Source organism: Salmo salar, chromosome 07 (genome assembly GCF_965601325.2).
Source record: "Salmo salar chromosome 07, fSalSal1, whole genome shotgun sequence".
Lineage (NCBI taxonomy): Eukaryota > Metazoa > Chordata > Actinopteri > Salmoniformes > Salmonidae > Salmo > Salmo salar.
The window spans coordinates 39,986,978-40,004,884 of record NC_138297.1 but is presented as its reverse complement, the minus strand read 5'-3'; the positions used below and the strand labels follow the sequence as shown (position 1 = coordinate 40,004,884).

Sequence of the window (17,907 nt, the reverse complement as noted above, 5' to 3'; positions counted from 1 at the left end):
ACCTACCAATTAAACAGATCCAGTGCTTGTAGTCAAGCTTACGCAGTCATGTAAACCCAATCTCTTACCAAGACTCAAATTGAATCAGCCGTGATTTATATTCATATTTATTATGGATCCCTATTAGCTGCTGCCAAGGTAGCAACTACACTTCCTGGGGTCCAGCAAAATTAAGGCAGTTAAATACAATTAAAAAAAAACATTACATTACATTTCACAACAGATTTCCCAACACATTAAGTGTGTGCCCTCAGGTCACTACTCTACTGCCACATATCTACAACACAAAATCCATGTGTACGTGTATGTATGTTATCATGTGTGTGTATGCCTGTGTGTGTGTGTGTGTCTCGTCACGATCCCCGGTGTTCCATTATTTTATCTGTATTTTTACTGCTTGCTTGAGTTACTTGATGTGGAATAGAGTTTCATGTAGTCATGGCTCTATGTAGTACTGTGCCTCCCATAGTCTCTTCTGGGGATTGTGAAGAGACCTCTGGTGGCATGTCTTGTGGGGTATGCATTAGAGGTCGACCGATTAATCGGAATGGCTGATTAATTAGTGGTGATTTCAAGTTTACATAACAATCGGTAATCGTCATTGTTGGACACCGATTATGGCCGATTACATTGCACTCCACGAGGAGACTGCGTGGCAGGCTGACTACCTGTTATGCGACTGCAGCAAGGAGCCAAGGTAAGGTGCTAGCTAGCATTAAACTTATCTTATAAAAAACAATCAATCTTAATGTAATCACTAATCACTAGTTAACTACGCATGGTTGATGATATTCCTAGTTTATCTAGCTTGTCCTGCGTTGCATATAATCGATGCGGTGCCCGTTAATTTATCATTGAATCACAGCCTACTTCGCCAAACGGGTGATTTAACAAGCGCATTCGCGAAGAAAGCACTGTCATTGCACCAATGTGTACCTAACCATAAACATCAACGCCTTTCTTAAAATCAATACACAAGTATATATTTTTAAACCTTCATATTTAGTTAATATTGCCTGCTAACATGAATTTCTTTTAACTAGGAAAATTGTGTCACTTCTCTTGCATTCTGTGCAACAGAGTCAGGGTATATGCAACAGTTTGGGCCGCCTGGCTCGTTGCGAACTAATTTGCCAGAATTTTACATAATTATGACATAACATTGAAGGTTGTGCAATGTTTTTAGACTTATGGATGCCACCCATTAGATAAAATACAGAACGGTTCCATATTTCACTGAAAGAATAAATGTTTTGTTTCTGGATTTGACCATATTAATGACCTAAGGCTCGTATTTCTGTGTGTTATTATATTATAATTAAGTCTATGATTTGAAAGAGCAGTCTGACTGAGCGGTGGTAGGCAGCAACAGGCTCGTAAGCATTCATTCAAACAGCACTTTCCTGCGTTTGCCAGCAGCTCTTCGCAATGCTTCAAGCATTGCGCTGTTTATGACTTCAAGCCTATCAACTCCCGAGATTAGGCTGGCAATACTAAAGTACCTATTAGAACACCCAGTAGTCAAAGGTATATGAAATACAAATGGTATAGAGAGAAATAGTCCTATAATAACTACAACCTAACACTTCTTACCTGGGAATATTGAAGACTCATGTTAAAAGGAACCACCAGCTTTCATATGTTCTCATGTTCTGAGCAAGGAACTTAAACGTTTGCTTTTTTACATGGCACAATTTGCACTTTTTCTTTCTTCTCCAACACTTTGATTTTGCATTATTTAAACCAAATTGAACATGTTTCATTATTTATTTAAGACTAAATCGATTTTATTGATGTATTATATTAAGTTAAAACAAAAGTGTTCATTGTTCATTCAGTATTGTTGTAATTGTCATTATTAGAAATATATATATATATATATAAAAATTGGCTGATTAATCGGTATCGGCCTTTTTTGGTCCTCCAATAATCAGTATCGGCGATGACAAATCATAATCGGTCGACCTCTAGTATGCATGGGTGTCTGAGCTGTGTGCTAGTAGTTTAAACAGACAGCTTGGTCCATTCAACATGTCAATACTTCTCACAAATACAAGTAGTGATGAAGTCAATCTCTCCTCTACTTTGAGCCTCTTCTACACTCACTTTACAGAATTCAAAATGACAGTGCTTGTCTTTCGTAATTCGGTCAGTTATACATGGATGTGTAGGTTCAGAAATACTTGTTGGCATGTCATGCCTACGTTTGCTAATCATACCAATGAAAAAAACATTAAAGTGGCAATATTAGTGGGTTTTGTGATGAATGAGCCAGCTGATTCAGTGAATGGTGGAGCCGAGTTCGCCTTTTTGCCCAAAATGTAATTTAAGGTGCTCCAAAGCTTTTTACTATTATTCTTTATATCATTTATCTTTGTTTTAATGCATCAGTGGGTCCCAATCTACTATGTAGCAAGGACTTTAATAGGTGTTCCAACTCTCTCTCTTACTCTCACTCTCTAGTAGTCGAGCCCAGCCCCAGCGTCGAGCCCTCTCAGACCGACGCCCCCGAAGAGGATCACACCCTATCCAATAAGAGACGCCGCCATGTCGAGCCCGCCGCCCCCCTGCCTGTTGCCGTGGTGATAGTGTTCAGGTCGTTGGGTCAGCTCCTCCCTGAGAGATACGACCCGGACCGTAGGAGCCTCAGGTAACCAGCACTTTACTACATTTTACCTCACTTTACTTCAATCTTTCATAAAATCTGACATAACCAGACACTGCCTTTATCAATTTCTATGTAGCTAATCTAGCCATCATAATAAAGACATAACGTATGTCATAAATTACTCAAGCGTGGCAACAGATATGGCAACTGTATTTGCGTTGGCACAAACCATTGTTTACTTTAGGTGCGATTATTGCCCTGGCATACTGTGGGTGTTTGTCTCACATATCTTTCACTGTATACATTTAGACCACTCAAAACTCTATACATGACTAAAACATATCATTACAAATGAAACATACACGTGTAAGGCGGAGTTAAATGTGGAACAGTTTGGTTGGTATGTCATAATATTTAGCGCTGTGTGTGTATATGATAGCTGCTACACTGGTACTAGAAGGGCTCAGAAAGCACTATTTGGCCAGTCGCCAAGTGGCCACAAACAGCTGAGAATGTATATTTTGGGAACTCCCTAAAAGGAGTGTTTGCGGTCATACGTGCGTAAACAGTACTTCAAAAGTTATCATGCTTGCTCATATGTATATGTGTTGTGTGTGAGCAGGCTGCCCAACCGTCCAGTGATCAACACCCCCATAGTGAGCACGTTGGTGTACAGCGAGGGTTCACCCCTCCCCTCTCCCCTTGACCCCCCCATCACACTGGAGTACACACTACTGGAGACAGAGGAGAGGACCAAACCTGTGTGTGTGTTCTGGAATCACTCCATCGCGTGAGTACTACATACGCACACGCGCGCACACACACATACTTTTTCCATGGTATTTATTCTCTTTCGTGTGTGTGTGTGTGTGTGTGTGCGTGTGTGTGTGTGTGGGTGTGCGTGTGTGTGTGTAGGATTGGTGGTACGGGAGGCTGGTCGTCTAAGGGATGTGAGCTGCTGAACAGGAACAACACACACATCAGCTGTCAGTGTGACCACATGAGCAGCTTCGCTGTGCTCATGGACATCTCCAAGAGAGAGGTAGGCTCATAGAGATACACTGTACATAACTCTAAATATAGTTGTCATTATATTGCTATAGGCAGGAGGGGGGGGAGGTAGTTAATGTCCTCTCGAGTTTGATTATGATCTTTATTTGAGCAAGGTATATAACACGTCTCTCCTTTCTCTTCCCCTCCCCTCTCCCCAGCATGGTGACGTGTTACCCCTAAAAATTGTGACCTACACCACGGTGTCAGCCTCCCTGGTAGCCCTGCTCCTCACCTTCATCCTGCTGGCTCTACTCAGGAAGCTACGCTCTAACCTCCACAGCATCCACAGGAACCTGGTGGCGGCACTCTTCTTCTCCGAGCTCGTCTTCCTCATCGGCATCAACCAGACTGACAACCCGGTGAGAAACATTTAACCTATGACCCCTGACCTCTTACTCTGACTTCTATGACCCTAACCCTGATGAATCGACCAGGCTGACAACCTGGTGAGATAAACGGAACTAAGGAAGCCTAATTGTGACCTCTAACCATGACCCTGACCTCTAACCTCTGACCCATCAACCAGACTGAAACCCCAGGGACTGAAAACTAAGGAACCCTGATCTCTAAACTCCTGACAATGACATTGACCATGCTTTAGCAGGGATAGTTTGGAGTGTTTAGTATTTGTGACTATGTAGATATGAATTAAAAAGATCTTGGGTGTTTGGTAGCACTCCTGATTCTTAAGCTTAAGTGCCTCTGTTCTCTCTGCTTACAGCACAGGTGTGCTTTCCATTGTATTCACAGTTACATTTAATTCTTTAATTACCACTTCTGTAAATGATGTGGATTATGGAGTCCCCACATTTTGTTTACAAATTGAAGGGATCACCTGGGATAACCCCAGGAATACAGCCCTGCAGCCATTTTCTCCCTGGCGTTATGGGAATTCATCGTTGTTGTTGAGCTGAGAAAAGAGTCAAGCTCTGCAACATCACTAAGAGAAGTCTTAGTGTTTGTCTGCCTGCACAGGTTTCTCGTTTTGTCCAAAATCATATTGCAATGTTTAAAACACACTAACAACCCACGTTCATTATATGCACACACAAACACACCTCCCCAGTCCCCCCACATACACACTCCTCCCCAACATATACAGTATTTGTCCCATTCCTGTAGTGTGGTGGATTTTCAGGTAGGATAAGGGATAAAGCAGGGATTTCTGTTTCAGGTTCACTCCAGTTAGCAGTTTCTGGTAAGTAGCTGCTATTTGTTTGCCTGTAGCCATTCAGGTACTGGTGCTGACAGGAGCTTAGAGGGATCGGTCCTACCTGAGAGTTTGTCTTTGTCTGCTCAATTTTTGGGGGGGATTATACATCTGATGCTTCACTAATAGTGTTACAGCTAAGGAATTTACTGTACTGGATGGGACTAACCATTTCTCTGTTGTCTAAAAATAGATTCCCTATTTAAGGCACTCTGAGATGCCGATACTGTGTATTCGCATAGCATGTGATTCCTTTAACTTGTAAGTGCAGTATAAAGGTTTGCCTATAAGCAAGTAATCTAATAGTGTATTTTGACATACATTTTTTTTTTTTGGTACATTGATGCAATTTACTCTGAAATGTGCACACACACACAGGCACACTAATAGAGCTGATGTCCCTCCGGGCCTGTGATAATAGAGACATGCTGTTACTGGTGCCTAACTGTTTGAGCCTCAGGGCAGTAGACCCTGTCACAGACAGACATACAGCTCTGTCTGTCTCCATAGACTCTGTTACTGTTCAAATCAAATCAACTTATTTTATATCAGAAGCTTTACAGAAACCCAGCCTAAAACCTCAAAGAGCAAGCAATGCAGAGGCAAAAGCACAGTGGCTAGGCAAAACTCCCTAGAAGGCCAGGAACCTACAAAGAAACCTAGAGAGGAACCAGGCTCCGAGGGCTGGCCATTCCTCTTCTGGCTGTACTGTTACAACAGTAGTAACGATTGACATTTACTCACCCTCTGTTTTTCTGAAGTTAGAAGCCTAGCCGTGTGTGTTTGTGTTTGTGTGTCAGTGCTGTGGAATGCTGTCATCAGTCACAGCCCTGAGCCATCTTCTGTTAGATTGATGACCCTCAGCTCCGTGATCTAGCTCTAGTCCTCTCCCTCCCTTACCTGCTGGGGGATTCCCAAGAACACTGCATTCTTCCTGGAACAAGGGATGGAGGGAGATAAAGAAAAGTAGAGTGAGATGGAGGGAGGGAGAGAGAGAGAGACCCACTCAGGGCGATACAGAGTATACAAAACATTATGAACACCTGCTCTTTCCATGACATAGACTGACCAGGTGAATCCAGGTGAAACATATGATCCCTTACTGATGTCACGTGTTAAATCCCCTTCAATCAGTGTAGATGAAGAGGGGGAAACAGGTTAAAGAAGGACTTTTAAGCCTTGAGACAATTGAGACATGGATTGTGTATGTGTGCCGTTCAGAGAGTGAATGGGCAAGACACAACTCTATTAAGAAGGTGTTCTTAATGTTTTTGAACCCTCAGTGTAGTGTGGCCAGTGCTGAAGAACGGAACTTGGAACTTGGATTAGTGGTTCTCAATGTGACTGAAATGGATGTCCCTCGTGATCTCTGACCTTGTCCCTCCGTGACTCTCTGTCTGCAGTTTGTGTGTACGGTGATCGCCATCCTGCTCCACTACTTCTACATGTGTACGTTTGCCTGGATGTTTGTGGAGGGCCTCCACATCTATCGCATGCTGACGGAGGTCAGGAACATCAACCACGGTCACATGAGGTTCTACTACGCCATGGGCTGGGGCATACCTGCAGTCATCACAGGTGAGGACACGCGCATGACGTATGCGCACACAGATGCACATGCAGACAGACGGATGGGCATGCACGCACACACACACACTTAAACTCAGTCACCCCAATCCCAGGTAAACAAACCTAGTCACATCTATGAGTCAGAAGCCATCTTCTCTGTATTCTGGCGTACTACGACTCTTTGATCCCTGTGGGAAACCTGGAGGAGAGAGAGGGAGAAAGAGAGAGCAGTAGGAAAAGCCAGATAATATGAGGGAGAGAGCAGAGAGAGAGAGAGAGAGAGAGGAAGCGAGCGGAAAAAAGAGGAAGCGGTGGAAAGAGAGAGAGGGAGAGACATCCTGAAGTCCCTGTCCAGTAGTAGTCTCCAGTGCTATATGTCTCCTCCTGTCCTGTTGACTTCCTCTAGTTGATTAGACCTGTGTCTGCTGATGCCAGTCGGCCCATAATGGTATATCACCTTCCACCCTGGCACACGCACAAAGCCTGGGGAGAGAATAAAACCCTAACCCAGCCCAGCTCCTCTCTTCTCCCGTGGATAATACCAGTAGATCTGCTTACACCGTTGTGCACTAGAGTGAGGTGTTTTATGAAGCCTCTGTGTGTATCTATGGATTTGAATGAAGGAATATACACTGTTCCCACATGGTTTGCTTGACCTGCAACATCATTTGTGGACGAACCATGCACAGGCGTGCTAGACTTTCTCTGCTATTCTCTTCTCCCATCAATAATAGCCCGATGCATCTACTTACATAGTATATTTTGAGGGGGTTTCTAATAGGTGCCTCTGATTTATTTTTCTCTGCATTTGAATGAAGAAACAATCCCTGCACAGTGCAAATGTATTATTGGCCCAGTACAGGTGATGCTCATACTTTACAGTAGGCCTGTAGCTAACACAGTCTTGATATGTTTCTCTGGTTCTCCCCTCCTCAGGTCTGGCAGTGGGTCTTGACCCTCAGGGCTATGGGAACCCAGACTTCTGCTGGCTCTCTGTCCACGACACCCTCATCTGGAGCTTCGCAGGACCCATCTCTGTAGTCGTCCTGGTGAGTGCCTGAGATAAATGGTGCCTTTTTTTAACCTGTAATAGTGATAGATTTTGACTTACTGTACACGGTTCTTTTCAATGTTACGTTTTTCTTTCTTTCTTTCTCTGCTCGTTCTTCTCTCCTTGCCCTTTCCGTTTCTTTTTGTCCTTCCTTTGCTCTCTCTCTCTCTCTCTCTCTCTCTCTCTAATTCCTTAGTGAATGCCATGCCTGAGCCCTCTCTCTCCCAGTGATTTGCAGTGTACGTCTTGAGTGTATCTGTTGTTTACAGTAAGTGGATTACCCTGTTGTCTGCCATGGTACTAATGCTTGTCTCCATCTCTCTCCTCTCTCTCAGGTCAACATTGTCATCTTTGTACTGGCAGCTAAGGCATCCTGTGGACGCAGGCAGAGGTCCTTCGAGAAGTCTGGAGCCATGTAATTATTTTTACACACACACACACACACACACACACACACACACACACACACACACACACACACACACACACACACACACACACATACGCACACGCCCTTGAGATTAAGAACATCAAAGGCCATTCTCTACATTCCATTGTTGAGCTACGCCTATGTTACATTAACCATCTATTAGTAGGACTTACGTGTGTGTGTCTGTGGATGCGCGACTGTGTGGGTGTGCATCAATGCGTGTATGTATGAGTGTGTGCATGTGTGTGTTATGTCGTGTGTGTGTGCATACATGGGGATGACTGTGTGTGTGTGTGTATAATCTGAGTTTCTCCCTCTACCTCCCTCCCCCTACATAGCCCTGCTCTGAGGATAGCCTTCCTCCTCCTATTGCTCATCAGCGCCACCTGGCTGTTGGGCCTCATGGCAGTCAACAGTGATGTCATGACCTTCCACTACCTGTTCGCCATCTTCAGTTGTCTGCAGGTGAGGGGTCAGAGACAGGGCTCAGGGTTAAAGGTCACGGGTCAGGCTGTACAGTCATTCACGACTCTAGAGGTTAAAACTCTCAGCCTTACTGTACACCAGCCGTTACAAAATCCATTCTCTTCATTAGGCCAGGGCCTACATTCATAAAGCGTGTCAGAGTAGGCATACTTATCTTCGATCAGTTTTGCCTTTTAGATCGTAATGAATAAGATTACATTGCCGGGGGGGACCTGGTCCTAGATCAGCACTCGTACCCTGAGACAATTTACGAATGCAGGCCCTGGCCTGATATCAGTGAAGAGAATGGATTTTTAAAAAAGGCTTTCACTGACCCTCTCTCTCTGTCTCCTTACAGGGCATCTTCATCTTCTTCTTCCATGTGATCTTTAATAAAGAAGTGAGGAAGAATCTGAAGAATGTCTTTACTGGGAAGAAGGGTTCACCTGATGAGTCCAGCACGACCAGAGCATCTCTACTGACTGTAAGTATCCACACGGATAAACACACACACATAAGTAGATGAACAGATGTCTTTACTGTCTAGTACTGACTGGTTTCTTTCTCCACCCCTCTCCTCCTCCTCCCTCCCTCCCTCCCTCCAACCAATCCCCCCTCGTCCCTCCCTCCAGCGGTCTCTGAACTGTAACAACACGTACACTGAGGACGGTCCTCTGTACAGGTCAGCCATTGGGGAGTCCACTGTTTCTCTGGAGAGTGCCGTCAGGTCAGCCAAAAGCCACAGCAGCTACCTCGCTTACACAGTCAGGTAACATGGTGGCTGCCGCATGGCTATGGCATAACTGTCTGTCCTGTCTCAGTCTGGATCTCTCTTTTTTTCTCTGTTACTCTTTTGATCTCTGAGCCATCTCTCTCTCTCTCTCTCGCCACACTAACCACAGTTACAGCCTCCACAGCATCTCTGAGCCCTCTCTCTCTATCTCTCTGTTATTTCGGGACAGTTTTTCTACCTTTCTGAATATTATTTCACACGCATGCAGGCAAAGCATGGCTCAGCTTAACACAGCAGTGTGTAAACGACAAGCACACACACACACACTTACACAGGTCAACTAGGGCTAGACCCAGTGGGTGGGGAGTGTCTGGCTGGAGGAGGGAGGTATATACAGTACCTGGTAGAATATTCCACACACACACAGCTGGCCTCCGGCAGTTAGGCTTGTTGGGGCTGGAGCCTAGCTAACTCTTAGATCAGAAAGCATCAGACAGGTTAGCTTCAATACAGTATTGCTATAGACCCTCTGGCTAATGTCTCAATCTATAAGAGTTTGGAAAAGGTATTACTCTTACATTATGTTCAGGGAAAAGAGACAAAATGGGAGAAGAAATCCACTTCATCCACTGCCCAGGTGAAGTTCGTCATCATGGCCTCCCGAGTGGCGCAGCGGGCATCGCAATGCTAGAGGCGTCACTATAGACCTGGGTTTGATCCCAGGCTGTGTCGCAGCCGGCCGCAGCCGGGAGACCCATGAGGCGGTGCACTATTGGCCCAGAGTCGTCCTAGTTAGAGGAGGGTTTGGCCGGCCGGGATTTCCTTGTCCCATCGCGCTCTAGCGACTCCTTGTGGTGGGCCGGACTTCGGTTGCCAGTTGTACGGTGTTTCCTCCAACACATTGGTGCGGCTGGCTTTCGGGTTAAGCGAGCAGTGTGGCTTGGCATGGTCGTGTTTCGGAGGACGCATGGCTCTCGACCTTCGCCTCTCCGGAGTCCGTACGGGAGTTGCAGCGATGGGACAAGACTGTAACTACCAATCGGATATCACGAAAAAGGGGTGAAAAGTAAAAAAGAAAAAAAATAAGAAAATGAAGTTCGTCATCAGTTCTTCTGCTGCTCTACAGTAAGTTCAAAGGATCCAATGTGATTACATCTAGACGTGTAACTAACCTCAGTTTGGCCTGCTCTCTGATGTAGGGGTGACTCTGGTCAGAAGCCCAGTGTGTCGTCGGCGACAGCGAAAGCAGGACACACTGACATGGACGGATCTCTGTTCCACAGGAACGGCACTAAAGGAGGAGACGGTAAGCCGCATCATGATCCGATTCGCATCATGATCCGATGGTCCTTTTTCATGAAAGAGTTGATGGAGATGGGGTGCATTCTTCACAGCAGTGAGCTGTGCATCTGTATAATGTGTTCATGTGTTGCTCTTTCTCTCTTTTTGTCTTTTGGTCTCCCTCTCTCTTTCTCTCTCTCAGACTCGGACTCGGATAGTGAGTTGTCTGTAGATGAACACAGCTCGTCCTATGCCTCGTCTCACTCTTCCGACAGCGAAGATGATGACATGGACATCAAGCCCAAGTGGAACAACGAGAGACAGCCTCAACACAGCACACCTAAAGGGACCAGCATTGCATCCAAAGGTAGCCATCACTTTCCAATACAAAACACCCCTCAACGGTACCTATCAAAACATCCAGGGTCTCACTGCTCAGAAAGTACTGCAGCTTTTTATTAATTCTTAATGACTCACTGATAAGATTACATAAGTCTGAGAATACATTATAACTGGATTATAGTGCATTATACCTCCAGACTTTACAGTAAGTAAAGTGTTATCGACATATTTATTATTGTACTGTGGTGTGGTAGTACTACCTACAACCAAAGTACTGATTGGCTCATATTTCTTCTTCCTCTGACCCTAGTGGAAGCGGTATCCAATCACGTGAAGCCTTACTGGCCCAAGGAGGCGACAACAGCCAGTGACAGTGAGGATCCTGGGGGTGCAGAACGGCTGAGGGTGGAGACCAAGGTGAACGTGGAGCTGCACCAGGAGAACAAACTCAACCATGTAGGAGAGAGAGGAGAGACACCCCAGGACAGGGAGACCCCCACTAGGGAGAATGGACCTCCCAGTCTACCCTCCAATGGACCCTCCAATGGGCCTCCAAGCCTACCCAACAGCACCCATCAACCTGAGCCGAAGAAGGGTGCGATATGTAGACATTCCTAATTTTGTTTATTTTTGGGGGGGTTGGTTTGTTTGTTTGTTCATTCATCCAAGCATACAATATATTGGCCCTGTAACTGGGTCTTTGTCCATTTGTGAAAGTTTTTTATTACACCTAAAACAAATCTAAAGAGATCCTGTATTCTTCCCATCTCAGGCATCCTGAAGAACAAGATCACATACCCTCCTCCCTTGACCGACAAGAACATGAAGAACCGACTGAGAGAGAAGCTGAGTGACTACAACCCTCCCACCATCTCTTCCTCCATCCCTCCGCCCGTCATCCCTCCATCCAAGACCCCCTCCGTGGCCTCCAACGACGGGGTACACCCCGTATCTGTGGGCAAGAGCAACAGTGTAATCATCAAGCCGCTGATTGCCCCACGACCACAATTACCACAGAATGGGGGCGTGGCTATGAGCATGAAGGCGATAACGACCAACGGAGGCAACGAATCAGACTCAGAGTGGGTAGTCGCGTGATGATGTAATTCTTGTGTGTGTTGTTTTTCAATAGAGCAGACAATGCAGCGCAACTCAGCATGAAGTGATGTATGAATCCTTTTAGCCTAAATAGTGAATGAGTGGATTTTTTTTTTTTTTATGTCAAATTGCATCTGAATGGTACTTCATTATAGACACTTTAATGACACGCATCTGTTGATCATGGAGTCTATTGATGCTGACCTGCATGTGTTAGGTGAAGTTATCACATAAGGAGGACATATTTCGCTGTTGCACATGTCTATGTGTACTGTATGAATGAAAGTTCCCATCCTACATATGAATGCTGCACGTGGTTGTACACTGTTTAGAGGTGTTAGCCTGCATCCCTACCTGCACACATCTAACCCAGCATGTCTCCCCTCCCTCTATCCCCCCCTCCCTCCCTCCCTCTATCCTTCCCTCCATTCCCTTTTCTCTCCCGGAACAGCGGCAGTAATGAAACTTCCATCTGACCCAGCAGGAAAACCAGAGTCTCTCTGCCCTTATGAGAGGAGAAAATATGATCTCTCACTGAAGTAGAGGAGAGAAGGAGGAGAATAAAGGAACAAGAGAAGAAAGGACAATGAAAGGAAAAGAGAGGAGAAAACAAGAGAGTAATGGAGAAAAGAGAGGCGAGAAAAGGATAGGTATAAAGAAAAAGAGAGCAGGTATCATGCCCATGTGCAATGGAGAAGTGACCTCTCGTCCTTCACCTCTCACCCTCTTAATCTCGTAAGGAGAGCAGTATTACTGCAGAGCCATGCCTGCCGGACTAAAGTAAAGACAAGAAAAGGGAATGTATGTGTCAGACTAAACCAAGTAAAGGATGGGGTCCTACCTACTGGACTAATGGAACCTCCTGTGCCAAACCACATTTTTGAAATCCTTGAAGAAAGACTCCATCCCCCAGAATGAGTGACTCACATTGGTCGATCAGAGACTCTTAAGAGCCTCGGGACTGATACAGATATGGATGTATGACCACTGTGTGCCGGTACAGTCAGAAGTCTTTCTCTGGACTACAACTAAGACTACAAATCCTATGGAGACCTACAGGAAGCTCAGGAGAAACTCAGACTTACCAACTGCCTTGTTCCTCCAAGCTAATCATAGAAAGAGGAGCATAGCCTTTCACCCAATGCTTTTAGAGTGTAATTAATATGTAGATATTTCCCCCCCCAAAAATCTATATTTTGTATTTGAACTGTGTCGTCATAGATGAGACAAAACAACATATTTGTAAATTGAAAAGAAAATGCTTTTGTAAACACAACAATTCTAGAAATCCTTTCTCTTTGTGGAGAAATCACACGCTGTTATAGGACATGTTCTTCTGTGGCTCAGACTAGCAAACCTTATCATTGTGCAAACCATGCCCATCAGGCACTCCAGGAGTTCTCCCCCCCCAAAAAAAAATTGAACACAGGTCAGCAGCATACACCCATTATTCTGCTTACCAAAGTAGATCAAGAACCACTGCAGTACATATACGGTATGGAGTCTCTAATGTCAAGCTAACCACTACATAAGTAATGCCTTTATAACACTTCCTATCATGTGGCACTGTACAAAATGTCTTTTTTTTTTGTATGATCAAAGACACTGGAATCGTTTTGTAACACATGTATATTTATTTTTATGGTTTCAAGACACTGGAAAAAATTATTGTAACTGTAAAATTAAAGATGAGACGTTCAATTTTTTTTATGCCTTGTCTGAATTCTGACATCGCACCCGCACATTATGAAAAGTTTAAATAATACCCTTAAGGAGGGAGATAAAACTGAAATGAGGATAACTGAACGAGGTAATGGAGGAAAGAAAAGAGATGTACTTTGAATGGTATTTTTCCTTAAAAGGTAGTGTAGCTATGTCTTAAATGACTCTCCCTGTATATCCTTACACTGTCCAAGGAATGTAATGTCTCTTTACACTCCTTGAGACTGTCCTGTGCTGTGCCAGGCACAACTGGGAGTTTGTGTGTGTGTATGTCTGGCTGGCTGATGGGCTGTCTGACTTGCCTGCTGTGGGGTCCAAAGTCCAGACAGTGACTGAGGTCCAGGGCTAATCCTTTATGGAACAATGGTGCCTACTGGTGTGTGTGTGTGTGTGTGTGTGTGTGTGTGTGTGTGTGTGTGTGTGTGTGTGTGTGTGTGTGTGTGTGTGTGTGTGTGTGTGTGTGTGTGTGTGTGTGTGTGTGTGTGTGTGTGTGTTATCCACATGACAGGGTCAAACATGAGTGAGTAATAGGCACATTTTTGAAGTGCGTAGAGTTTTTCTTGACACCCTGATGAAGAGTTTAGGTATTTTATCACACTTTCTTAGTCGTTCTTTAACAAATGGCTCCATAAGTTCATGGAAAAGGTGACCTGGGGTTTAAGCAATGAGTATTGATGATGAGAAGGAGGATGAACAGGAATGTTTCCTGACTGTGAGACATATTCACAAAGCGTCTTAGAATAGGAGTTCTGATCTTGGATCAGTTTTGTCATGAAATGGGTTATATGAATTTTTATTTTACCAGGTAAGTTGACTGGGAATTTAGCCAGGACACTGGGGTTAATACCCCTACTCTTATGATAAGTGCCATGGGATCTTTAGTGACCACAGAGAGTCAGGACACCTGTTTAACGTCCCAAAGGCAGCACCCTACACAGGGAAATGTCCCCAATCACTGAACTGGGGCATTTGGGATATTATTTAAAAAAAATTGACCAGAGGAAAGAGTGCCTCCTACTGGCCATCCAACACCACTTCCTGCAGCATCTGGCCTCCCATCCAGGGACCGACCAGGACCAACCCTATTTCGCTTCAGAGGGTGGGGAGGACCTGAGCCTAGACAAGCACTCCTGCTCTGAGATGATTTATGAATACAGGCCCTGACCTCCCCCCCCCCCCAAAAAAAAATGGTTTCTAGTTAATCTAGACTTTTACTATGACCCAGAGTTATTCCTTACCAGGTTACGAGGTCAGGGAAAACCCCTGGCCTAAATGATGACACTCAACAGCACCCTTTAAAGGGGCAATCTACAGTAGCTAAATAGATTTTTGGACTTGTGAATTAATGATTCTTGAAGAATATAACTTATAAATGCCTCGTGAGCTATGTTCAACTGTCGTACCCCATCAGAACCCAAAATAGGCTTGTTTTGCTCCAATGTTTGTAAACAAAGTAGATGTAAACAAACACTATATAGCCTAGAAATATGGTTTAAACTATCATTTTGATATCATGGATGGTCAGTCTTTGCATCCATAGCTCTGTCTATGAATGAGTGGTTACATTTCTCTAGCCCCATTTTTACCGAAACGTCGGGGGGAACCTTTGTTATTGTTTCAAATGCTGATTGCCACTTTAAAGTAAAGCCACATGTTTTATTAAACTTTTGACATCACACATTCTCCTCATGTACATTATAACCTACCTAAAAAGCAGGCAGGATTATCCACCTCTCAGACCTGAATTCCAAGGTAAGCCTCTCGCCCTTTTCAGATTTGGGTATTTCAGCTCCAGCGTGACGCATCTCCTTCGCATAGAGTTGATCAGGCTGTTGATTCTGGCATGTGGAATGTTGTCCCACTCCTGTTCAATAGCTGTGTGTGAAGTTGCTGGATATTGGCGAGAACTGGAACACGCTGTCATACATGTCGATCCAGAGCATCCCAAACAGCTCAATGGGTGGTGAGTATGCAGGCCATGGAAGAACTGGGACATTTTCATATTCCAGGAATTGTGTACAGATCCTTGCAACATGAGGCCTGAAGTGGTGGCGGTGGATGAATGGCACAACAATGGGCCTCAGGATTTCGTCACTGTATCTCTGTACATTCAAATTGCCATCATAAAATGCAATTGTGTTCATTGTCCATAGCTTATGCCTGCCCATACCATAACTCAACCGCCATTTAGGGACACTGTTCACAACGTTGACATCAGCAAACCGCTCACCTACACGAAGCCATACAAACTGTCTGCCATCTGCCAGGTACAGTTGAAACTGGGATTCACCCTCTAACAGCACACTACTCCATCGTGCCAGTGGCCATCGAAGGTGAGCATTAGCCCACCGAAGTCGGTTACGATGCCAAACCCCAGTCAGGCCAAGACCCTGGTGAGGATTATAAGCATGCAGATGAGCTTCCCTGAAATGGTTTCTGACAGTTTGTTCAGAAATTATTCCGTTCTGCAAACCCACAGTTTCATCAGCTGTCCTGGTGGTTGGTCTCAGACAATCCCGCAGTTCAAGAAGCCGGATGTGGAGGTCCTGGGCTGGCGTGGTTACACGTGATCTGCGGTTGTGAGGCCGGTTGGACGTACTGCCAAATTCTCTAAAATGACATTGGAGGTGGCTTATGGTAGAGAAATTAATATTAAATTCTCTGGCAACAGCTCTGGTGAACATCCCTGTAGTCAGCATGCCAATTTCACACTCCCTTAAAACTTGAGACATCTGTGGCATTGTGTTGTGTGACAAAACTGCACATTTTAGAGTGGCCTTTTATTGTCCCCAGCACAAGGTGCACCTGTGTGTAATAATCATGCTGTTTAATCAGCTTCTTGATATATGTCACACCTGTCAGGTGGATGGATTATCTTGGCAAAGGAGAAATGCACACTAACAGGGATGTAAACAAATTTGATCACAACATTTGAGAGAAATACGCTTTTTGTGCGTATGGAAGAACAGCACTATTTAGTAAAAACCTATACAGTAAGCAACAAATATCAACATACTACTCATCCATTTGAGACGGTGTAATTAGTCACGCCCCCCTACTAAAGACGTTGCATGCATAAACCAATGGCTGCATTCCACATCATCGACTGACAGATTGCTATAAAATATGTGGTAAGCTGATACATAAAATACATATTCAAGCGTTGTTAGATCTGGCATGAGTCACCAATATCTGGGCAGATGAACGCACCCATTGAATGCGCAATATGTCATCAACTGTGTCAACGACTAACAGATTGCTACACTACCGTTCAAAAGTTTGGGGTCACTTAGAAATGTCCTTGTTTTCCATGAAAACATACATGAAATTAGTTGCAAAATGAATAGGAAATATAGTCAAGACATTAACAAGGTTATAAATAATGATTTTTAATTGAAATAATAAACTTTGCTTTCGTCAAAGAATCCTCCATTTGCAGCAATTACAGCCTTGCAGACCTTTGGCATTCTAGTTGTCAATTTGTTGAGGTAATCTGAAGAGATTCACCCTATGCTTCCTGAAGCACCTCCTACAAGTTGGATTGGCTTGATGGGCACTTACGTGCCATACGGTCAAGCTGCTCCCATAACAGCTCAATAGGGTTGAGATCCGGTGACTGTGCTGGCCACTCCATTATAGACAGAATACCAGCTGACTGCTTCTTCCCTAAATAGTTATTGCATAGTTTGGAGCTGTGCTTTGGATCATTGTCCTGTTGTAGGAGGAAATTGTCTCCAATTAACCTCTTGACGGTCGCCTAGGATAGGGGGCGCTACAGCGATTTTTGAAAAAAATACGTGCCCATTTTAAACGGCCTCCTACTCAAACTCAGAAGCTAGGATATGCATATAATTAATATATGTGGATAGAAAACACCCTAAAGTTTCTAAAACTGTTTGAATGGTGTCTGTGAGTATAACAGAACTCATATGGCAGTCAAAACCCCGAGACAGTTTCTAATAGGATGTGGAAATCTGATTTGCGGACTCAACTTCAGCACTTTGCCTATAAATCACACCGTGAGCTATGGTTCATTGAGCACTTCCTATGACTTCCACTAGATGTCCCCAGTCTTTACAAAGTGGTTTGAGTCTTCTACTGTGAAAACTGACCGAATGAGAGGCTGTTGATCTTGGTCACATGGGGAGGGCCATCACCATTATGACGCGGGCGCCCCTGGCTACCCTCCCCTTTCGAAACGTTTTGAAAGACAGTGCAACCGTCCCCATGGAATATTATTGAAGCTCTGGTTGAAAAGGCCCTAAAGATTTATGTTATACAACATTTGACATGTTTGAACGAACTTAAATATTTTTGGGGGGGGGCTTTCGTGAGGAGAAGTCCC

At 44.5% G+C, this 17,907-nt stretch overlaps 1 protein-coding gene across 6 annotated transcripts in view; it reads left to right on the top strand.

Annotated features, from left to right (window-relative positions):
- The window catches only part of LOC106609112 (cadherin EGF LAG seven-pass G-type receptor 1), a 133,064-nt gene extending 119,518 nt beyond the window's left edge, over window positions 1-13,546 (top strand). For 2 of the 6 annotated variants that reach the window (XM_082977605.1, XM_082977601.1), the window contains 15 exons: window positions 2,464-2,650; window positions 3,231-3,398; window positions 3,524-3,650; window positions 3,820-4,020; window positions 6,275-6,449; window positions 7,377-7,489; window positions 7,827-7,906; window positions 8,260-8,386; window positions 8,745-8,870; window positions 9,019-9,155; window positions 10,319-10,425; window positions 10,603-10,767; window positions 11,053-11,337; window positions 11,515-11,824; window positions 12,325-13,546. In XM_082977605.1, coding sequence (XP_082833731.1) covers window positions 2,464-2,650; window positions 3,231-3,398; window positions 3,524-3,650; window positions 3,820-4,020; window positions 6,275-6,449; window positions 7,377-7,489; window positions 7,827-7,906; window positions 8,260-8,386; window positions 8,745-8,870; window positions 9,019-9,155; window positions 10,319-10,425; window positions 10,603-10,767; window positions 11,053-11,337; window positions 11,515-11,824; window positions 12,325-12,352 — 2,336 coding nt within the window. In that variant the 3' untranslated portion in view covers window positions 12,353-13,546. Of the gene's footprint in view, window positions 1-2,463; window positions 2,651-3,230; window positions 3,399-3,523; window positions 3,651-3,819; window positions 4,021-6,274; window positions 6,450-7,376; window positions 7,490-7,826; window positions 7,907-8,259; window positions 8,387-8,744; window positions 8,871-9,018; window positions 9,156-10,318; window positions 10,426-10,602; window positions 10,768-11,052; window positions 11,338-11,514; window positions 11,825-12,291 lie in introns of all 6 variants that reach the window. The other 4 variants (XM_082977603.1, XM_082977606.1, XM_082977604.1 and 1 more) reach the window with 4 other exon arrangements.
- Window positions 13,547-17,907: the final 4,361 nt, after the last annotated feature.